Source organism: Watersipora subatra, chromosome 4 (assembly GCF_963576615.1).
Source record: "Watersipora subatra chromosome 4, tzWatSuba1.1, whole genome shotgun sequence".
Classification (NCBI taxonomy): domain Eukaryota; kingdom Metazoa; phylum Bryozoa; class Gymnolaemata; order Cheilostomatida; family Watersiporidae; genus Watersipora; species Watersipora subatra.
The window spans coordinates 64,840,875-64,865,839 of record NC_088711.1 but is presented as its reverse complement, the minus strand read 5'-3'; the positions used below and the strand labels follow the sequence as shown (position 1 = coordinate 64,865,839).

The 24,965-nt window shown below is 35.7% G+C and overlaps 2 protein-coding genes across 3 annotated transcripts in view; one reads left to right on the top strand and one right to left on the bottom strand.

Moving 5' to 3' along the window:
- The window catches only part of LOC137395033 (poly(A) RNA polymerase, mitochondrial-like), a 29,102-nt gene extending 20,064 nt beyond the window's left edge, over positions 1–9,038 (bottom strand). For both annotated transcript variants that reach the window (XM_068081820.1, XM_068081821.1), the window contains exons 1-3: positions 8,935–9,038; positions 5,243–5,448; positions 1,592–1,798 (exon numbers count right to left, since the gene is read on the bottom strand). In XM_068081820.1, coding sequence (XP_067937921.1) covers positions 1,592–1,798; positions 5,243–5,448; positions 8,935–8,941 — 420 coding nt within the window. In that variant the 5' untranslated portion in view covers positions 8,942–9,038. The remainder of the gene's footprint in view (positions 1–1,591; positions 1,799–5,242; positions 5,449–8,934) is intronic.
- A 14,122-nt stretch (positions 9,039–23,160) lies between these two features.
- On the top strand, positions 23,161–23,598 carry LOC137394505 (ring-infected erythrocyte surface antigen-like). The gene has a single exon (XM_068081229.1). It carries the CDS (start codon positions 23,161–23,163, stop codon positions 23,596–23,598), a length of 438 nt encoding a protein of 145 aa, XP_067937330.1.
- The last annotated feature ends 1,367 nt before the right edge of the window (positions 23,599–24,965 follow it).

Genomic DNA, 24,965 nt, shown 5'->3' with positions numbered 1-24,965 from the left:
TACTGGATACAATCTACTAGATACAGTCCATTAGATACAGTCTACTAGATACAGTCTACTTGATACAGTCTACTTGATACAGTCTACTAGATCCAGTCGACTAGATACAGTCTACTAGATACAGTCTACTGGATACAGTGTACTGGATACAGTGTACTTGATACAGTTTACTTGATACAGTCCACTAGATACAGTCTACTAAATACAGTCTACTGGACACAGTCAACTAGATACAGTCCACTAGATACAGTCTACTAGATACAGTCTACTAGATACAGTCTACTGGATACAGTCTACTTGATACAGTCTACTAGATACAGTCTACTAGATACAGTCTACTTGATAAAGTCTACTGGATACAGTCTACTTGATACAGTCTACTGGATACAGTGTACTGGATACAGTGTACTTGATACAGTCGACTAGATACAGTCTACTGGATACAGTCTACTTGATACAGTCTACTAGATACAATCTACTAGATACAGTCCATTAGATACAGTCTACTAGATACAGTCTACTTGATACAGTCTACTTGATACAGTCTACTAGATCCAGTCGACTAGATACAGTCTACTAGATACAGTCTACTGGATACAGTGTACTGGATACAGTGTACTGGATACAGTCTACTAGATACAGTCTACTAGATACAGTCGACTAGATACAGTCGACTAGATACAGTCTACTGGATACAGTCTACTAGATACAGTCTACTAGATACAGTCTACTAGATACAGTCGACTAGATACAGTCTACTGGATACAGTCTACTTGATACAGTCTACTAGATACAATCTACTAGATACAGTCTACTAGATACAGTCGACTAGATACAGTCGACTAGATACAGTCTACTGGATACAGTCTACTAGATACAGTCTACTGGATACAGTGTACTTGATACAGTTTACTTGATACAGTCCACTAGATACAGTCTACTAGATACAGTCTACTAGATACAGTCTACTAGATACAGTCTACTGGATACAGTCTACTGGATACAGTCTACTAGATCCAGTCGACTAGATACAGTCTACTAGATACAGTCTATTAGATACAGTCTACTGGATACAGTCTACTGGATACAGTGTACTTGATACAGTTTACTTGATACAGTCCACTAGATACAGTCTACTAGATACAGTCCATTAGATACAGTCTACTAGATACAGTCGACTAGATACAGTCTACTGGATACAGTCTACTTGATACAATCTGCTAGATACAGTCTACTGGATACAGTCTACTAGATCCAGTCGACTAGATACAGTCTACTAGATACAGTCTACTAGATACAGTCTACTGGATACAGTCTACTGGATACAGTCTACTGGATACAGTGTACTTGATACAGTTTACTTGATACAGTCCACTAGATACAGTCTACTAGATACAGTCTACTGGACACAGTCAACTAGATACAGTCTACTGGATACAGTCTACTAGATACAGTCTACTAGATACGGTTTACTAGATGCAGACTCCTGGATACAGCCTACTAGATGCATCATATTGGACACTAGAGTTTGACTTGCACGATTGTAAACAATTGCACATACATGTACATATAACTAACTAAAGTAACTAACCATCGTGCCTCCTCGTAAATGTGCATTCAATTTTTTTTTAGTTGACTGGCGATCGCTCGTAGATGTCTGCCGCGAATCGACGTGACGAGGTCGTTGGAATGACATGATACGTGACAACCTTGACTCAAAACACCATCTTTCCCCACTTGACACGCAATCTCTAATCATATCTTGCACATGCTCTTCCTCTGCAAACTCTACCAATGCCTGTAACAGCAGCACAAGCCTAGAAACCTTGCTTATAAATGCCACGAGGCATATCTTTCTCCAATTGTCTTGTCTGTTTGTCTCTATTTGTCATGTTTTTCAATCGCATGTGGACAAATCATGAATAGGTTACCAATTAGTTGGGTAAATCTTTTACGTCTATTGGGGTACAAAGTACAGCAGATGCTCCTATATCATATTTATAGGAGTGCCTGCAGATATAGATTCCATTTACCAAGGGAGAATTTATGTAAAGTTTTCGCTTTGCACTACATAAGAAATTCCACATAACAAAAAGCTTCAAGCCTGTACAAGCTCTCAAACTCGATTTGAGTAGCGAGAGTCCCATAGTTATATACTGTTTACTCTGTTGCTGCACTTAAAAGAAAATATGATGTATAGGGGTATCTCTATTATATATACATACTAGCTAAATGCCCGGTGTTGTCCAGGTTATAAAAAAGTCTTTGCACAGAAAATTTATTTTTATCTAACATATAACAACAGTTACCATTCTAACTTTTACCGTAACTTCATATCATGAAAAAAGTGTTTTGTGTAGTTGAAATAAATTAGGAGAACAAAATAAAACAACTGTAAAAGTGTTTAACTGTAAATTGTGAAATAGTTAACAAGTAATGGCTAAATAAAATCTGTTTTGCTAGGATTACAATAAAAAATGATTTGGTAATGGTACAATTAATAATAACTGAGAAAAACATCTAAACCATGAATTTGTTGAATTAATAATAACAATTAGTGCCTAGAAGTGTGTGTATAAAAAAGGTTACTATATAGTAACTTTAGTGTATTTAATGGTTATGATCTGCAATAAAATTTAACATTACAATGGACTACAAACAATATGTAGAGTAGGGAGTTCTTATCTTCGAGACAGACACATAACATAAATGTTGAATTTAGCTTACTAAACACATACTTGAAGCTAAGTTTTGGTATGTATTTTACTGAACTTCAATTTTTTCATCGGCTAAAATTTTATCACCTAGCTGTTTTCAGTTTCGTTTTCACTATAACATATAATGAACAACGCTGAACTGAGATAGAAAAATAGTGCGCATCGTAGCTCTTTCAGGAGTTGTGAGAGAGATTTTGGTGAATAGCACATCGACATCTGCGTTGTTTCGATGTAATCAGCACACCAATTGCCAAACTTTAATTTCAAAAAAAAATTTTTGTTGCTATTATCTGGCTGAAAAAAAGTCGAAAAAATTGTCCTCATATGGCGAGGGCGAACAAACATTGTGTTCTACATTGCAAGGCAAAAACCTAAGGCAATGGTCATCGTAATCTAAGGGCGCACAGTGTAATAAAAAGTGCACATTTGGCGTGCGCAATCGCAAACAGGATGTACAGACGGTTCCCAACCTACGAACGAGTTACGTTTCGAGTGATTGTTCGTAAGGTGAATTTGTTCGCAAGTTGCTTCAGTGCTATATTTTGTATTATAATTTATGTTTAAGGCCTATATAAGTATATTGAAGGTTTATATAAGTATGTTTAAGGTTTGTATAAGTAACCTGTATTGGTTTGTACTGAAAAAAAATTTAATAAAATGGAGATAATACTTTGGTGGACGCCGGGCCATGACACTGCATTTCTTATTTATTGTATGTCTTGTCCTTTCTATTATATTGTTGTTTTAATCGTTATGCTATCACTTATCGTTGATGTCTTATTTTTTGTATGTGTTGTCCGTTTATTATATCGTTGTTTCACTCGTTATGCTATTGTTATATCTGATATAACGTCATAACACTATCACTTATCGTCACTTATATTGTTGTCATACCAACGCAGTAGCGGTCCTATTTATTCACCTTGTTAGCCGGTGTTCTTACTGTTTGCCGGAATGGTTGATATTATTGTATATAACTGAGTGCGCTCATTTAGTTGAGCAGAGCAGATAGCCGTACGCTCCTCGGCTAGTGAAATTTCCTTCGCTAATTAAAAGCTGAATGAAACTACACGCACTCTCTTCTCTTTATTTATTAGTAGAGATCGTACCAAGTCAAGGCCAGCAAACCCCTTTACAATACGTATGTAAAGTTCAAACAAAGTTCAAACAAATAACTCGAAAGTTATTCGAGTTACGAACAACATACATACGTTCGTATGTATCGTTGTTCGTAACTCGAATGTTCGTAAGTAGGGAACCGTCTGTACAGTATATAATAAGAGCAATGGGAATGATAAGAAAGGCTTAACCTTGTAACTATGCGAGCTTGTTAGTAGACTTGCAATTTGAATGTTGCCAGTTTAAATCCAATAGTTAGGTGATTTTTTGTTGCTAAAACTTCATCGCTGTAACTGGACAGACGAATGACATACAAACATTGAGATTTATATAAAATGCCTGGCGTTGCATGGGTATTAAAAATGGCTTATAAACAGTGGCAGTAATGTAGTTGCCATTGGATAATTTGAGTAAGCCAGTATCTGTATATCTAAACTTACTAATAAGAACTGTGAGAGCAAGCCATAGTGACGTTGCGCATAACGCAGAGTTGCTATGCGTATTTTAACCCAGATAATGACTCATATCACCTAATGAGTACATTGCATCCCGAGTAACCTAATAGGTTAGCTTGTCACCTTCTGAATGAGAGGATCCGAGATCAAATCTTCTGCGATAGGGATTTTTCATTGCTCCATTCCCATCGCTATCGCTGGATAGACACCGAACGAGGACAAACTTTGAGATTTTACATATAGGCTACCCTGACAATTTAGTTTGCAACGAGAGATCATCAGGTATGTGGATAAAAGACAGAGATTAAGTAGCTGCATCATTCTTGAGAAATATCTAGAGACGGTCAATTGGTGCAGGCCTTAGAGTCAATCTATCAAGCTGAATGTCAGGAATTGGAGTCTCATTGAACCATTAACCCAGGCTTGAGACGAACAAACAGAAACCACTATTACTATTGTAAATATATATTTTTGTTCAACTGTATTTTAGACTTATACAATAATTTTTCTTTGCAACATTTTAGACACTGCTGTCTAAAACAAAGGGAAAAAATTAATTTAAATAGACATTGAAGACGTACACTTCCTATATAAAATATAAAGCTACCATAATCATGAAAACTAAACAAGTGAAAGTGATAATAAAAATAAAAAATAATACCACAGTTGCTGTAGTTTTTAATCTAAAAAAATTAGTTTTTTATATTTGAAGCCAGAAGGGCCGGAGGGGTAAGTTTGGGAAAATCTTGGAATGGGTTAGGCTATTTACATGTATTTTACTGTTCATTACTGCTCATATAACCTAATATCCTAAACATTCTTGGAACAGATTATCTATGTTGTAGGAGCGTCTAATGTATATGTAGAGGCCATTTTGTTTGAACAACTCAAAGTGCACAATTCTATCTGGAGGCTCAGATAAAATAACAAAGAATTAGTAAAAATTCAAACCATTTGCTGAGAATGCCTTTGGGCCGAGGAGATAATTTCTGTATGCTTCACTTCTCCATACTGCTTGCACAGGTTCTCCACAATTCTAGAGCAGTTGTTCACTCTTAGGATCAGCACTGACCTTTCAGCTTGTTCCACGAGCTTCAGACTTTGTGTTAAGTAAGGAAGGGCACACTGCAGCATCTTCTGCTTTACCGAGTACTGCCCTGCAGTAGATTGTAAACTTGTCTCTATGCTAGTTTCTCATATATTTGAAAGTTTTGTTGTTCAAGTGAACTATTCTGCTAAAGATGAACCTAAACATATTTTTGGTTGTCAAAAAGTATCAGTATTTTTTTATCATTTGCAATTGTTTTCGATATTTGAGCTGATCTGATTGCCAGGATGCTTCAAGATAAAAATGATAAAACTTGATTGCTATTAAAACACTTGGATTAAGTGAAAGTGTGATCATGACATCTGTAATTGCAAAGAGACCAACCGAACAGAGACGCATAGTATTTCAACTTGAATGCAATACTGATATCAACTATCGCATCGACAACGACTAGTGACATCATTTGGACATGCATTTTTCTTCTGATCATTTTAATCGTGATAAAGTTTTGTTGATTTTGACCTTGAGACATCCTGGCAGTCAGATCACTTTAAACATCAAAGACAATCGCAAATAATAGAAAAATACTGATACTGTGTAATAAAATCTACAAAAAGTCTAAGTTTATCTTTAACGCCAACTTTGAGGTCTTTCAAGGATGGGAGGTTTAGTTATGTAAATGGCCATTTTCACATGAATATTTGGCCACTGCTCGAAAAACAACTATATAGTCCCTCAACCAATCAAATCTAGACAAAACGTGAGTCTGAGTTCCTGAATATTTAACTTATCTCAATTTATCTCACTCAATAACCTTGCAGAACATTTAGTGAAATATTCATGCGGGTAACAATTACATTGAGTGGAATTAGAGCGAGATTTGACCTTTAATGATCAACTTTGTCTTAACTTTGCTACAATATTTTACATCTAAAAAGGTGGTAAACCTTTTGAATGATCAAAGGAGGTGCAAGTGAAGGTAATCCTTTATCTGCCTCGGCTTTGATTTAGCTTCGTTCAATAGGATAACTGAGAAATTTAGCTGTCAATTTTTGCATGATCGCTCTACGTAAAAGATTCAAATGCAATTAATACAGTCCTCGTGATCAGTTGTCCTCATAGTCAGTTGTCCTCACGATCAGTTGTCCTCACGGTCAGTTGTCCTCACGGTCAGTTGTCCTCACTCCTAAAGTTGTCCTCGTGATCAGTTGTCCTCGTGATCAGTTGTCCTCATGATCAGTTGTCCTCCTGGTCAGTTGTCCTCCCGGTCAGTTGCCCTTAGGTCAGTTGTCTTCCCGGTCAGTTGTCCTCACGGTAAGTTGTCCTCACAGTAAGTTGTCCTTACGATCAATTGTCCTCAAGGTCAGTTGTCCTCACATGCAATTCTTTTTATGCGTCAAGTGACGCACAAAGAGAGTAGCTGCTTTTTGAGCCGTAGCAAATAACCAATTACTTCACAACTGGTGCTTTGAATGACCAGAACTTTAGTGATTTTACATAAAACTTGCGTTAATCACCTGACATAACATGTCGCACTCAAATATGGACCAAAATAACCTTTAAACGTTTACTTGCAACAAAATTCACATTACATTTATTTAAAATCAAAAGATTCACCATGTCTTACTCTGCTGTTTTAAAGGTGCAAAATATGTGGAAATGTGATTACAAGCTCTTAAAAGCTCAAAAACGAACAATTAATCGTAGCAATCACGAAAATGACGCAGGTCGGAATCCCTTTCCAAAACAGCTCAAATGGGACCTAGTTGAACACAATGCGCTTCTGTTTACACTTTCATGCAATCTCATTCGTCAAAATGGTTTCACAAATATACTTCAAGCATTCAATAAAACCATGTCTATTGTCCTTACGCGCCTAATTCATCATCATTGTAATGCTGTCATTTTGTGCACTGATATCTTATAGCCTACCATAAAATTTGTTTAATTATTTAACTTCAACTCGAAGGAGTGCATATCATCCTCTGATAAACATGACGAGCCTGTTGGTCACCTGTGATAGTCGAAAAATGCTGCAGAGATTGTTGGCGCCATTTGGCAGGAAGTATGGGTCACATGATCAGATTACGACTAAATGATTAGACCAGGCTGAAACGAAACTGTAAAGTAGTGAGCATCTATATTTGATAAGGGTTGCTGGTAGAACCTGAAGTGTTTGTCATAAACTAGTGCTACAAGACATTTTATATTGAGCCTTTTATTGGCCTTTAATTTCACATGATAACATCACATGTCAAAACAATAACCACAATGTTTGAGTACGTCATCGAAATAAAGAGATTCCAAACAACAGCGTTTTCATGATGGCTGCGAATTCATTTCTGTTTGAACTGTTCATTTTTGAGCTTTTAAGAGCTTGTAATCACATTTCCACATATTTTGCACCTGCAACACAGCAGAGTAAGACATGGTGAACTTTTTGACACCGAATAGCTGTAATGTGAATTTTGCTGCAAGTCAACTTTCAAGGTTTAGCTAGCAGCAATCATTTTTTACAGTATAGCATTCTTTTTAATAAGCGTTTTAAGACAAAAGCAAAATCATATGACAATTGATATTAGGTGACAATTACTAATCAGTAGGGCAAACTGTTGTCAATAAAGCCAACTTTTTTACATGTTTGGATCACTTTAAAATAGAAAAAAACCACATATGAGCACCCTAGGTACATTATTAGCCTAGTTATAAGATCAATAAATTGTCAATTTTTATCTTTTAGGTCAATTTTTATCTTTGAGGTCAATTTTTATATTTTTGGGTCAATTTTCACTCTTTATGCATACTGGGATTTCAGAATTTCCCTTATTAAGGTATTTGGGTATTTCCCTTTCCTAATGGAAATTTGGTGGGTTTTTTCCTCTCGCTTTATTCGTTATGTATAGGATGAGTCAGCATGGCATGATGAAATCTGCTCAAGCCACTGTTGATATTTATAGCATGCCCAATTATATGACTAGTATGCAGTCAGTTTTACACTAGCAAAGATGCCAAAGCTAAGCAATCAGCTCATGGGAAGGTTCTTCAGATTATAAGAGAGTTTCCTACCAAGTTCACCAAGACACCAGGCAATGATCTGTATTGTAAACTTTGCAGTTGTGTAATAAAATCTTCTAAACGATTTTTTGTGGAAAGCCATCAGAAAACTGCCAAGCACAAGAAACAAGTAGAACAGCCAAACCAGTCAACGCAAAAGTTCTTACCAGCAGCATGCAATGCATCCAATATGTAGCTACATGTATTAATGTTGTTTTCAAACTACACTTGGACAGCTCGATTTGTTAATTAGAAAACTATGCATTTTAAATTTAAGTCAATAAAGTCGATTTCCCAAAACAATAAGGCCAATTTTTCTGATTTTGAGGTCAATAAAAAGTTTTCCCTACTAATCAGCAAGGAGGCAGGCGGAAACTCTAGTAAAGGGTTGTTCATGATACCTGCTGACCTATGGAGACGATAGCGCATTCTTCAATTTTCCTTTGATGAATTAATACACTGCATTTATTCACATCAAATGCATCGGAATACAAGTGCATTCTAACACATTTGTATCAAATTGCATTGAGATTAGACTTACCCATCATTTTTTCCAATGAGGCATGTTTGGCTGTTGCTTGTTTAGTGGGTAAGCGGTTGCTAAGGTAACTTCCTGTTGTAAACTCCCTCAAAACATGAATATATGTACACTTTGGAGTAAAGAGTGGCATCAGTTCAATCTAAAAGGCCACCAGTGATTGGTCAGTCCATGTATAAATATAAATTGTTGGTCAGCTGTTACTAATAAAAATAGATGGTGTTCAGCTAATAATTTATATTTTCAGTCAAGCCACAGACTCCAGTTTAAAATGTTGGAGTTGCTTCTGCTTTCTAAACAATGATGAGCAAAAAGTCAAACTTGTATGCTTTTACTGTTTCTGTGTACATTCCAGACATGCAATACGTGTATACAGGTAGAAAATATTGTTTTATACGCGATTATAAGGGATTTATAGTTGAGTCCTTTTATTATACAGCCACCATTATCAGGATACAATCAAGCAAGGGAAGAAGAAAAAGAATTGTGGGTAAAATATAAGTTGAATAATAATAAAGACGAGCAGACAACTCTAAAACATAATCCAACATTATCTAAACTACTATGATATAATAATATTTGAACACTCCCACATAGTTTTGATAATTTCACAACAAAATAATGTATGCAAATACGAAGCTTACACCCTGTAATAATAATGTTCCTAGTTACCGGCCAGCCAGGCGTCTATCCCACATTTAACATAACACGAAGTTTCTCGAAACGAGTTTTAGGTAGGGGTTTGGTGAAGATATCGGCTATCATATCATCAGTTGGACAATATTCTGTGACTATATTGTGGTTTTGGACTTCTTGTCGAATATAATGATATTTTATATCCATATGCTTGCTGCGCTTACTAACGTTAGTGTTGTTTGCTATGCTGATGGCCGATTGGTTGTCTATGCGGAGTACTATTGGTGGTAATGTCTCTCGAGTAATGTCAACGAATAATTGCCGTAGCCAGGCTGCCTCTTTTGCAGCTTCGAAAGCTGCGATATACTCGGCTTCTGTTGAAGACAGAGTGATTGTCGATTGGCGTTTACTGAACCAGCTGATTGGCCCACTGCTAGACATAAAAACATTTCCGGATATCGAGTGTCTAGATTCGTCGTTCTCAGCCCAGTGAGCATCTGAATAGCCAACGGGTTGTGTGTCAGTTTTGTTGAATGTAATCCCATAGTCCATGGTGCCTTTTAAGTATCTGAGAACGCGCTTTGCGGCAGTGAGGTGCGTTTGGGTCGGCATGGAATTGAATTTCGACAACACTCCCACAGAATGTGCGATGTCTGGTCGTGTAGCTGTAGATGCGTAGAGAAGGTTGCCTACGATCGATTGATATAGAGTGTGATCCACAGATTTACTGCCGTCATCCTTCACTAGTTGTATATCTGTAGCGAACAGGGTTGCTACACTTTTGCAGTCGGACATATCATACTTCTCAAGAATCTGCTGAATATAATGTTTCTGGTGCAGCTTCACTGAGGTGTCTGTGAATTCCGCGTTTATACCTAGACAAAATTGCAGTTGCCCTAGGTCTTTCATCTGAAACTTTGAACTTAACGATTCTTTGATTATTTTCATCGATTGATCAGTGTCACTTAGGATTACGATATCATCTACATAGACCGCTAATATCATTTGATCGCCATGGTCGTTACATACATAGACACATTGTTCAACGCTCGAAGGAGAGAAGCCAAGCTGCCGCAGATACTCATCGAGGACTAGATTCCAACATCGTGATGATTGCTTTAGGCCATACAGAGAGCGATTCAATTTGCATACCAACTCTTCATTTCCAGGTGATACAAATCCATCAGGTTGTGTCATAAATAATTCCTCAGAAACTTTACCATTGAGAAAAGCTGTTACTACGTCCATTTGATGTATCAACATGCCTCTATCCGTGCCATATGATAGAAGCGCTCGAAGTGATGACCGATGCACTACTGGTGCAAATGTTTCATCGTAATCTATTCCTTGTTTTTGACTATACCCTTTGGCTACTAATCTAGCTTTGAATCTGTCCACGCTTCCATCGGGTTTGCACTTGGTTTTGAACACCCACTTACTACCAATGGCTTTACGACCAGCCGGTAGTTTTACTAATGTCCAGGTTTGATTATCGATTAATGCGGTGTATTCTTCGGAGGCAGCGTTCATCCATTGCTTCGATTGGGGACTAGACATAGCCTCTGACATTGTTAGCGGTTCGGTTATATTGCTGGTGAGGCAAGCCACATGATTGACATACTCATCAACCCCGAATCTTACAATAGGATTGGGGTTTCGCTGTGATTTTCGTGTAACTGCTGAGTGATTTTCAGGTTCTGGTAATTCAACTGTCAGCTTTTCGGAGTTGTCTTCATCCTCACATTGGTTAGTCGCGGACTCTGGTAACCCTAACCTAGTTTCATCTATCACGACATCTCGGCGTACTACGACTTTCTTAGTAGAAGGATTATATAAACGATAGCCTTTCGATCTAAGGCTATAGCCAACAAACATCATTGTCTCTGCTTTATCATCCAGTTTCTGACGGAGCTCACTTGGTACATGAGCATGGGCTAAAGAACCAAACACCCTTAGATTACTAATATCTGGTTTACAGTTGTACCATTGTTGGTATGGAGTTGTGGGCTCATGGTGAGCAGTAGTGGGGGCACGATTCCTAACATAAACAGCTGTTGAAATGGCCTCAGCCCAGAAATGTTTCGGTAATGCGGCGTCGATTACTAACGCGCGGGCTAATTCACATACAGTACGATTATACCGTTCTGCTACACCGTTTTGCTGTTGTGAATATCTAACGGCTAGTTGATGCTGAATACCTTGAGAGCGCAGGTATTCTTCAAATTCGCTTGATACGTATTCCACTCCAACGTCAGTTCGAAGGGTTCCGATTGGCTGGCCGGTTTGGTTGGTCACTAAGGCTTCAAAATCTTTAAATACAGAAAATACATCCGATTTCTCATTGATAAAATACACATACGAAAATCTACTAAAATCATCAATAAAACTCACAAAATATCTACTGCCACCAATTGATTTATTCTGCATTGGACCACATACATCGCTATGAACTAGTTCTAGCACTCTAGTAGATTTAGTACCATCTCTAGCTATAAACGGTTTTCAAGCCATTTTACCTTTCACACAAGGGTCACATATGGTACCTACACTTACGTTAGACAGATCGGCACCTGTAACAAGCTGTTCACGGTTCATAAGTCCGATGCTGGTAGGATTGATATGAGCGAGTCTCTTATGCCATATATCGTTACACGACGACGCTAAATTAGCTTTATGATCAGACGACTCCAGATCTAAATAGTAAAGTTTCCCAACGAGAGTTCCCATAGCATGTATTTGGTAGAGTTTGTTCTTAACCCAACATCTACTGTGGCCAAATTGTACTATCATACCCTTGCTAGCGGCTGACTGTACAGAGAATAGATTTTGTTTCAAATCTGGTACATGAAGTACATCGTGGAGAGTGGCTTTTCTTTTCACTTTCCGGCTAACGGACACTGATATCATAATGTTACCTGAGCCTATGGCATCCAATACTCTGCCGTCCGCTATAGCAACTTTCTCAGGCTGGTCAAACTTTGTGTATGTACTGAAACCACCGTTTTCAGGAGTCATGTGACGAGTTGCCCCGCTGTCAATGAGCCATTCTTTCGCTGCCGCTATATTTTCTCCTACTAGAAAAGCACTCTCCTCACTTTGAATTTCAGTTGCTTGGGATTCAGTCACAAATTTAGCTCCATGCTGATTCGCCTGACCACGGCCCTGACCACGGCCCTGACCACGATCACGACTGTAGTTTCCGCGACTATAGTTTCCACGATTGTAGTTAGCACGATTGTAGTTACCTCGACTATTCTGTAGCGCTGTGCAATCTCTGACCATGTGATATGGTGAATTGCAGTTATAGCATCTTCTCTCATACGTGTTATCTCCGACGGTATATAAGGCAGTGTCAGAATTTGAAGTCGTTTTTCCATACTTGCCGCTTTCACCAGAATCCATTTCGGCAGCTTTTACGCCATGTTTCTGCTCTTCATTGAGTAACGCGTTTTGAACAAATTCTAATGTTAGGGTTTCAGGCTTTTGCACTTCTAAGGCTGTCACGACAGTTGCATAGCTACTCGGCATACTGCCCAACAGTGTTACTACCTGATCTTCCTCGCTCACCGGGGCTTTGATAGCCGTGAGCTTGTTTACAATATCCTTCATATATTTTAGATGATTTTCTATAGATGTACCATCACGCATGATAGCTCTGAAATATTGTTTCTTTAGATATATCCGATTTGCTAGTGTGTCTCTTTCGAAGTGAGACTGTAGCTTCTCCCACGCTGCTTTCGGTGTCTCACACTCAGTGATCAAATATATGAATTCATCACTGATCGCCAATACAATATGACCAAAAGCTCTCTGTGATTGTTTTATATAAGCTTTCTTAGCATCTGCACCTTCCGTTGGCTCTGCAATACTACCATCACAATGTTCATAAAGTTCCTTTGCAATGAGCAAATGTTTCAGTTTGAATCTCCATGTAGAATAGTTGGACGTAGTAAGTTTATCCACAGACAGTTTATCATCCATGGTGCTTGCTTGATATTAGAGTCTTCCTGGGCCCATAACCTATTGTTTTATACGCGATTATAAGAGATTTATAGTTGAGTTCTTTTATTATACAGCCACCATTATCAGGATACAATCAAGCAAGGAAAGAAGAAAAAGAATTGTGGGTAAAATAAGTTGAATAATAATAAAGACGAGCAGACAACTCTAAAACATAATCCAACATTATCTAAACTACTATGATATAATAATATTTGAACAGAAAATAATACACATGTTGCAATTTCAGGGTAGGGTAATGACTCAAAAATGCGCTTCAAGGCAGTTAAAAAAGTTAGTACTTCTATGTAGTCATATATCAGGGAATAAAGAACTCCGTTGAAAAAAGACATCACCATTATATGACGCTTAAACGAATAGCGATGACCAAAACGATTGTTTCTTGGACTTGAATAAAATAAAAAATGTGAACTAAGTAAACTTTCAAAAAGCCAAAATATAGAGCCAACTGAGAACAACATGTTTGTATGAATGGCAGACAGAAATATTTTAACCACTCTATGCCAATAAAGTAAATATAATAAGTCAAGTGATTAGCTCACATAATATACTTGTCTATATATACATTATATTTATTAAAGTTTTTCGTATGTGTATTTGTTGTTTTGATTGTCCAGCTATTATTTTCGCATTACGCCCACACATTAGGATGCCCCTGTTAAGAAATTTCGATCTAAGGCGTTATCATATTCGATATATCTCAACCACATGCTAATTATTTTAGCAATATGCCCACATGTTACGATGCACCTGTGGAAATTTTTTTTCGTAAGGTTCAATTACTATATATGGGATCAAGGCTAATTCTTCTTACGCAAGCATTTATAGGAAGAGTTTCGACATTCTCTTTTCTTTTAGTCAGATAAAGACAGTACGATATCTCATTTTTACATTTGCAGTAGTTGTTTTTGTAGTGCTTTGTGCAGTTGAAATAAATTAAGATGAAAAATAAAAACAGTTGTGAAGGTTTTCAAACTTTGTCAAACAACTGTAACTTTCAAACTTCATAACATGAGGAAAATGTTTTGTGCAAGTCAAATAAAATTAAAAAAATAAAACCGACTATAAAATGGTTTAGATGTAAATGTGAAATAGTTAGCAAGTAATAGCTAAACTAAGTCTGTTTTGCCACGACTACAATAAAATATGATTCGGTAAAATCCTGAATATGTTGAATTAATAATAACACTTCTTGCATAAAAGTGTGTGTGTAAAAAAGGTTACTGGTCCACCAGAAGCTATCCATCAAAACTTCAAAAATTATGATACTGGTTTAAAAATTTCTTTGCACAGAAAATTGATTTGTATTTAACATATAATAAGGTTTGCCATTCTAAATTTCAAGCTACATATCATGAGCAAAGTGTTTTGTGTAGTTGAAATAAGTTGAAAGAAAATAAAAACAACTGTAAAGGATTTTAGATTTTATCAAACAACTGTAACTTTTAAACCTTATATCATGAGGAAAATGTTTTGAGCAGGTCAAATAAATTAAAAAAAGTAAAAACAACTATAAAAGTGTTTAAATGTAAATGTGAAATAATCAGCAATTAATAGCTAAATTTAATCAATTTTGCAACGAATACAATAAAAGATCATTCGGTAATTCGGTGATGATACAATTAATACAAACAGAAAAAACAAAATAAAAATCCTGAATATGTTGAACTAATAATAACAATTCTTGCATAGAAGCGTGTATGTATAAAAAAGGTTACTGTTCCATCAGAAGCTATCCATCAAAATTTTTCTCATGATATGCAGTTTGAAAACTAGAATGGCACTGCAGGACATAATTTAAAATTTAACAAATCAGACTCCTCTCTGTTCCCCCTTGAATTTTCCAAATTCCCCCCTAGTGGAGAGGGGGAATCCCGCCCTGGTTGGGAACACCTGCTTTAGAGATTACAGGGCAAAATATAAAAGAAAATGCTTGGTTTGATACCATAGAACCATGAAAATATTTATGCAGTTTTTAATGCATTTGATATGATTACTCCTGAAACCTTTGTGGTAAAAACTGAATGCTTACAATTTTAGGTGCACACTTGCAGTTTTGTCTAAAGCTAACCAATAGGTCCTTTTTTTTACACTTTTTTAAAGATGTGATGTTTTATAGGTACAAGAAAAACATAATGGTTGATGTACACTGGGCCTGATAGGATGTGTATAACTTTTCATGAATAGAAAAACAAATGGTTCAATAGTCTTAACGTAAAGCTTCTATTGCTGAGGAGAAAAAGCTTTCTAGTTATGTCTACTTTTGATCTACATTACTAAGAATTTGTCTAGAGTATGTCATTAGACACTAATGTTCTGATGGAAGCCATTGTTCATTTTTCTGTCTATTATAAGTGCTCTCAGTATTTTGGCCATATCTCAAGAAGTAATAGTTTAACCTACTTGACACTTTGGAATTATACTGGAAACGAACACTGCACAAAGAGGACAAACAAGACAATAAAACGTTTAACTACTCGTCAAACACACATAAACCTAAAAATACCATTGTTTAACTCAAAAGCTGGTCAATGTTGTTTGGATTATCAGGAGTCATTGCTATGGAATCTACCACCGCTTATACTGCGTAAAATTGTAAATGCTAACTCTTTCAAAAATGAACTGAAGCGCTATCTCAGACAACTAGATTAGACTAAACTAACTAGACAGACTTCTGCTGACTCTACTTTCAGGTTCGGCGCCTTGATTAGCCTTGCTATTGCGCACAGGGACCTCATCATCACCTTCCCTGGAGTGACATTTTTTTTCTATTTCTCTTGTTCTTTTATACTGTAAGAAACACTCTTCATATTATTTTTGTAGTTATATTATAGATGAAAATAAACAAACAAACAAACCAACATTTCGTAATCCTACGTAAACCTGAAATACGGAAGTGAAACCAGACTAATGTTTTGTTAGCAACGATTTTGCAATTTTCGGTCTGTTAGATGTGCCCTCGGTATTTTTGCAATATCTCAATAGCTAATAGTTCAATCAACTTGAATCCTGGCAATTACACTGAAAACGTATACTGTACAAAATGACCAAAATTTCATAATCCTATGTTCTGAGTAAACATAAATGCAATATGAACTAATGTACTGTTGGCAGCCATTTTCCATTTATCGTCAGTTGGAAGTTACCTTGGTATTTTGATTATACCTCAAAAACTAATACTCCAATCGACTTAAAGCTTCGGAAGTCTACTGAGAACCTATACCAAACAAAGCGACCAAACATTTGGTCATTTTACGTAAACCGAAAGTATGGAAAAAACAAAGCGAAACCACAAAACCAAGTTTCCTCGAGCGTAGGACCCGGTGGAAAACCTTTCCCTGAATTATCTCAGCAACAGGATTCAATGTGTTAGTCTACGCAAATAAATTGGTTTTGAATAAAACAATTTGAACTTATTGCTGATGACACAAACATTGAAATAGGAAAATGTCTCAAACAAAATCTTTTAAATTGGAATACATCTTGTATTACACCAACAACTTGAATATAAACACAACTAACTTCGCAGTGACCATTAATTAACAATTGGCAGAAATTTATATTTCCAGAAACTATTTATTCAGACAATACTCATATACATGTAAAGTGCAATAAATATTTCGGCACAACTATTGATGTCTGGAGTTGGAGTAATTTGTTGCCATATTTTTTTGTAACTTTTTGTACTACCAAACATCAATAGTTATCTGTTACTGTTTTTCGATTCTTGTTCAATTTACAATTGTGTTCCTTTAATCATGCTAGTGACTTCTGATTAGCGAAAACTTTAGCGAACTAGTGGTAACAAAATAGCAAGTCAGAAACATGCAAAAAATGGAAACTAAAAAACAGGTGATGAATGAAACACTTTTACAACTTTCAGTTTTAATTAGGACTGGCCAATCATGAACATAGGTTGGGCTATATTGTGAATTCTCAAGAAACATTATCAGACAAACATAAGCTTTTATAAAATTTCTGGTTGACTGCTCTACCATTTTCAAAAAGGTGAGAATTCATTTTCACAGAAATTACGATAAGTCAAATGAGACCACACATAGGCTATCATCATCACTCTTTTGAAACAGGAGACAGCATATCATACACTATGATCTTTTTTACCTTAAACCATTTTATTAGTTAGGCTTCTATCAGGTACGACAAGTCTTTTGCATAAAACAAACTATGTATTGATACTGTGAATAAAGAGCCCGGAGTATAAGTCAATTTAGATGAGCTCTAGAAATGTTCTTCTCAGATTCGCATGTTTGGGTCTGGTTTTTATGCGAAGGTCCTACATTTATAAATATGATAGCCAACAAAGTTCAGCATATTGTTTATCTCAAGTGTTATGCATGCTGTATAAGCCATATCTTGCGAGCTTGACTATGTTCTAGGATCTTGTGCTAAGGATGTTAGATCAGCTTTGGGAGGCGAAATCTCATAAACAGACCTATAGGATTATGTAGCTTTCTCAGCTTATTGATGCTCCTAAGTATACATATACTGTATGTATATGCATGTATACCGTTTGTATATGTACTGTATGTACTGAAAAGCATTCTTTTTTCATCTGGTGAAAACCTAGTGAATGATTATCTAACGATGTATATAACATCTCTCAACTAGTTTTCCATTGTAACAAATTACTAAAACAGATAGCCTAACCTTGCAAAGATCTTCTAAATTGTTTGTTTCAGTCACTATTAATTAATAAATTAAAGTCTTTCTTATGCATACGTAACATAATATCACATTCATGCATCTATTTATTGATAGCACGTTTGCAATTCGTTTTATTTCTATTATACTTTGCAGAAAGATCATTATGTTTCATTCTTGTTGTTAATACCTGGGAACGTGACAAATAGTGAAGAAAACTAAACAAAACTCATTCTGGTTCAATTCTACAATCACAACAAACGAATGTATTTGAAACTATTTTCACAACATAATTTTGTCGCTAGCTAAATTAGTTAAAACGATTAATCAATTGGCTTGATTTCCGTGGGTACAGACTGACAGGTCTGAAGAACGGTAAGGATATCACGAAATACGTTATTTTTAAGTATTTTACGTATATAAAAAAATCGTCCTTCGGCAAAACCTTGGTGTATGTAAGTTTATCGATAACTAGCATACGTAATTGCAGATCTACATACAGATATGTACTTCAACAAGCTCCAAAAATGCGATTGTACTAGCTTTGCCCACGCGGAATGAGATTATATTTGAAGAAAGGTTACAATAAGATCAGCTAAAACCTAAAAAACCTAGGTAAGAAAGAACCTAAGAACCATTATTTTGAAAAATGGTAAAAAGGGTGCACAACTCCATACATTATTTGCTGTACATTCAAGTTCAACATTGTTCAGTATACTGCCCTGTGCTGACATAACCCTATATCTCCGGAATGTGAAATTGTTCAGCAGAGATGATTTAAGAGCGCTTGTTGTCTAGCCTTACCATATGAATATAATAAAAAAAATCTCTTTCACAATGTTTGTATGGTTATCTCAAATATAATTATCAATTGAAATTTTGATTCGAGTTAAACAATGAGATAAACAATGGGATAATTGGTTTAGTGAGCTAATATTGTCATTTTTTGACTAAAATTATGCAGACAAAACCCTTTACCTAGAGATATAGGGCTTTGTCTGCATTTATCACCTGCAATAATCCACATATTAGCATATACGTTTGAACAAATATGTATTGAATTATTGATATATGGTTTAGAAGAGAGAAACATTGTGTAACACATATAGAGATCAGTCAAATATAATCATTATACCACACCAATTATAAAACCTCGGTAACGCTATATAATAATCAAAGGATCACTTGACCCATATAGTTATATGGGTCTACTCAAAGTCTGTGACCAAGTCTACAGCATTGCTGACTACCAAATTTTTCCAAAATCAGTGACGGCTCGGTGGCATATGTTTCTCAACCAGGTTCTTGACCAGTCCCTGCTTCTTCTGCTTGCTTACTCCCCGATGTGCTGACTGCATCAGTCCTTGGTCAGCCGAAGGTTTATACCGTGAATTTAGAAAGTCGAACTCCAGCCATGGAGTGTCATTTTCTTGATTAAGTTTGTAAGGGAAGTTTCTGCTTCCTCTTACAAACTTTATCACACTAACTTCACTGAGCATTGGACGGCCAGCTGCTTGCAGCTTTGGTTGCGATTGGTGGCTCTTGTAGTTAACAAACTGAGTAACCTCAGGCACTGTAACCTTAACTGAGACTGCTGCCACACACATTGTGAAGTCATCAAAGTCGTAAACATTTACAGCCTTCCTCAATATCATATGCTACCTCTTTGCCTCATCTGTCCTCCTACACTTTGGTGTGGTGCCAATATCATTTTGGTTTCCTGAAACATAAACCATAAATTAATTATTGTCACTGAAATTTACTAAAATATGACAAGATAAATATGTTATATCATATTAATATAGGAACAAGTTTATCGCACAAAATTTACTCGTGGTGGATGGATCGCAATGATGAAACAGGCATACCTGCTGCTGCTGGAGCTCCGATATCAAGTGGTCCGGCTTCTCCATCCATTTGGATATGAGGAAATATAAATTAAAAATAGTACTTAGTTGTAAAGTTGAATATATCTGTGAGTTGTAAAGTTGAATATATCTGTGAACTCTTGCTGTTGGTTGACTAGCACTCACTGGTGAAATTAGTCTGCCAGCAAAACTTATATCACACAACTTCAGACAGCGTGATAGGATTCCATGAACTCAAAATATATTACCATTCTGCAAATCCTATCCATGAAGCCTCACAGTCTAGTCATAAACAACAAGGCAAACTTTTAGCGAGAAGAATTGCAAACAATTGATGGCATAATGTTGTTGATTGTCTTTGTCTGCAGGTTGGACATCAATTGAATAGCATATTATGCAGACAAAGCCCTGTATTAGCTGATATAGGTTTATGTCCGCAGTTTATATTTTATTAGTGGGAGATATAGGGTTTATGAAGTTTAAAAAATGGCTTTCCCGTGGAAATTTTTGAGAAATCTTTTTTTCCAGTTTACATTGAGCAAGGAAAATGAGTTTGAGACTAAAAAATCAATTTTGAAAAATTGAAGAGATATAGGGTTATGTCAACATAGGGCAGTATAGCTATATATTCGTTTATTTACTATGCATGCAAGTGTAGAAATTGTATTTGAAGATATCACAATTCTATAAGACTAAATTATCGAGCATATGGCTTAATATTTATTATTGATGCGTGTAGCTAAACTCAGAATCTTTGTTGGCTGCCTTAGTTTTGCGTAACACACTTTGTTCGATTAAAACCACCGTTGCTGCTGTATTGGTAAATGGTTTTTGGAGATTTTACCAAAGATCAGTATGTTTCATAAGACAACTAAAATACTGGTAAACCAGATAACGACATTACTGCAAAAAGGACATTAAGGTTGCTGACACTAGTTTCAACTCTTGATGCATAATTTCATCACTACAAATAGCAAGGCATAGCAATGTTCCACGTCTTTTTCTCAAGGCCTTTTTCCTTTTTTTCTTTTCCAACATGGGTGATAAACAATATTGTATCAACAGTGATGTCATATGCAATGCTAAAAATTTATTTAATGCGCATGAACAATGTGTGTATTTTGTTAAAGTTTAATAACGATTCAACAATTTTTTGAAAAAGCTGCGGAACGTCTGTAAATATCATTACGTATCATATAATTTTATACTTTATTAATGTTAAAAGAAAGATGCTCTTATTGAGATACCAGTTTTTAAACTAAGATTGTATGAGAATTCTGCTTGTTAAAAAATTTAAAAACCATGAATCACTTTATGTAATAAGGGTTATCATCTTTTTATTTTTACAAAAACCATTTCTTCAACAGTCACAAAATTACGGATTAGGTACACTGTCAAGATGAAAATGGAACCCAGAATTTTTTTGGATCAAATAAGAGAGGTGAAGACATTACTGGAGACAACACACCTGTTTTATTTTTGCGTTGCGTGCTGAGCGCTGCCAAAACTCTGGAGTTAATAATCAATACTATGTTATGAAACTGAGTTAGTTCTTGAACATATATAACTATCCATATATGCATAACTACCATCGCATCAGCCAGAGCCACCACAAAATTATTTCAGATGTTTAGATACTCCCTAACCTGAACAAGCGTCAGCTGAGGCTGTTCAGTTTGAAAAAGCCTTAAAGAGATGGAAAATGATTTATTTTTAGTACATCATACTGCTCATCTCCTCAAACAACCAATCTGTCATCAATCCCTTTCATCAGCGTCTTGGCAACCGAACTGTTATAGTGAAGGCTGGCTTAAACTAAAATTGACAGATTTCGTGCTGTCACCAACTCACTTAGTTCAGAGAGAGGGAATATATGTGATAAGAGATCCATAAGAGATGGTACCATTACATAGAACCATAATACCTGTACTAGAAAACTTTAGATAACTAGACTCTATTCTATAGATCTATGGAAGCTTGAATGAAACGTGTCTGCAGAAATACTTTAACATACAAATAACCATCTAAAACTAACATACAAATGACATCTGATTCAACTGATGCTGTTGCAAATTTTAACTCTTTCGACAGTTAAAATTTAACGTTAAAAAGAGCCTAGCTACTTTATAATAAACTGTAGTCATGGCAGCAAAAGAAATTTTAAAGTACTTGTCACTCTCTGAATTGATGGCAATGAGTCAAATGCTGATTGCTAGTTTATCTACTGAAGTCACATGAAGGACATCAGACTAGCAGTGTAGTCATTACATTCCCTGTACCTTTAATATACCAGGTGTACACTTAATATGCATGATATACTCTTAATATACATGGTGTACTCTTAGTATACTTGGTGTACTCTTAATATACATAATTTACACTTAATATACATGTTGTACACTTAATATACATGGATGGTGTACACTTAATATACATGGTGTACTCTTAATATACATGGTTTACTCTTAGTATACATAGTGTACTCTTAATATACATGATGTACACTTAATATACATGGTGTACTCTTAATATACATGGTGTACACTTAATATACATGGTGTACTTTTAGTATACATAGTGTACCTTTAATAATTATAGATGGTGTACCATTAATATAAGTGATGTACTCTTAATATACATGATGTAGGCCTACTCTTAATATGTATGGCATACCCTTATAAAAGTCATGATGCAGCTTTCAGGAAAAGACAATCACTTTCTCAAACTCCCATAGAAGACCCCTCAGAGTAAGTTAATTATCTGCTGCCTGAATGGAGTGTCAAGGATCAAAGTGCTGCTCAATCACACAAATAAAAAAACAGTTTGAAAACAGAACAGGTTGCACATGAATGTGGTAGTTATGACAGAGAATATGCCATAGGCTATGACATAGAGCATTACATAGACTATTCCAGAGCATAACCCATAGAGTATGAAATGATATGCCTTAGAGTATGTCAGAGAAGATGCCATAGAGTATGACATAGAGTATGCCATAAAGTATGACATAGAGTATGCCATAAAGTATGACATAGAATATGACATGGAGTATGACATAGAGTATGACATAGAGTATGAAATAGAGTATGAAATAGAGTATGACATAGAGTATGACATAGAGTATGTCATAGAATATGATATAGAGTATGACATAGAGTATAACATAGAGTATGATATAGAGTATGCCATAGAGTATGACATAGAATATGATATAGAGTATGACATAGAGTATGAAATAGAGTATGACATAGAGCATGACATAGAGTATGACATAGAGTATGACATGGAGTGGGACATAGAGTATGTCATAGAGTATGACATAGAGTATGAGATAGAGTATGAGATAGAGTATGCCATAGAGTATGACATAGAGTATGACATAGAGTATGAAATAGAGTATGAAATAGAGTATGACATAGAGTATGACATAGAGTATGTCATAGAATATGATATAGAGTATGACATAGAGTATGACATGTAGTATGACATAGAGTATGCCATAAAGTATGACATAGAGTATGAGATAGAGTATGCCATAGAGTATGACATAGAGTATGAAATAGAGTATGACATAGAGCATGACATGGAGTATGACATAGAGTATGCCATAGAGTATGCCATAGAGTATGCTTTAGAGTATGACATAGAATATACCTTAGAGATTACTCCAGATTTGTTCCTGACAATATTTCAAATAAGTTTTCCTTCATCAATTGGAATGATATTTTGATTAAAAAGAACACTAATGACATGATTAACTTATTTAATCAAAAGTTTTCTACGGTTGTCAATGAGTTAGCACCTCTTAAAACTAGAAAAGTCAAGTCAGAATCTTTACCTATCTGGCTTGACAAAGAAGTACAGCAAAATATAAAGTTGAGAGAAAAACTGAAAAACTGCAAAGATTAGACTGCTTACAAAAAGCAGCGTACCTTTGTCACAAATCTCATTAAAAGAAAAAAAACAAAATGTATTGACGAACTTGTTAAACAGTCAAAGCTTGGTGATACGCGTAAGCTTTGGCAAGCTTTGAATGTGAAAAATAAGAAACCTCAAAGCTGTGACACTTGTTTGTCAGCTTCAGAACTTAACTCACATTTTGTGTCTATTGCAAGTAAACTTTCAAATTCAATTTTACCGTCATCTAATCCTTATTTGTCTTGTCAAAACACTGTGTTGAAGACCACATTTATTGAGTTTCCAAAATTTACTCCTCATGATATTGTAAAATATATCAGTAACATACCTAATTCCAAAGCCTCAGGCATAGACAATATTTCTGTAAAAATGATAAAAGCAACTCTTCCATTCATTGTACCTATTATCACTGATATGTTTAACAGAATATTGATTGATGGCTGTTTTCCTTCAGCATGGAAACATGCAGGAGTTACCCCATTGTTTAAAGGAGGAGATAATAGCAACCCATCAAGTTTCCGCCCTATTTCAGTAATCCCTATTTTATCTAAAGCTTTTAAAAAGCACTTAAATATTCACATCTACTCTCATATGTCCAAAAATTATATTTTACTTCTTTATCAGTGTGGTTTCAGAAAGTCATTCATGCCCTGATGCTGTTCATAAACTAATCTCAGACTGTTTGGATTTAAAAACCAGAGGTGAGAAGATTTGCTTGATGTTTTTGGATTTCAGCAAAGCTTTTGACTGTGTCAATCACAAAATATTATATCATAAACTAGAACTTACTAGTTTTAAAAATAAATCGTTGCAAATACTTCAATCCTATTTTCACGAAAGGCGCCAAAAAGTAGTCATGAATGACAAGGAATCATTGACGCAAAAAATAGATGTTGGTGTTCCACAGGGGTCACTTATTGCGCCAGTATT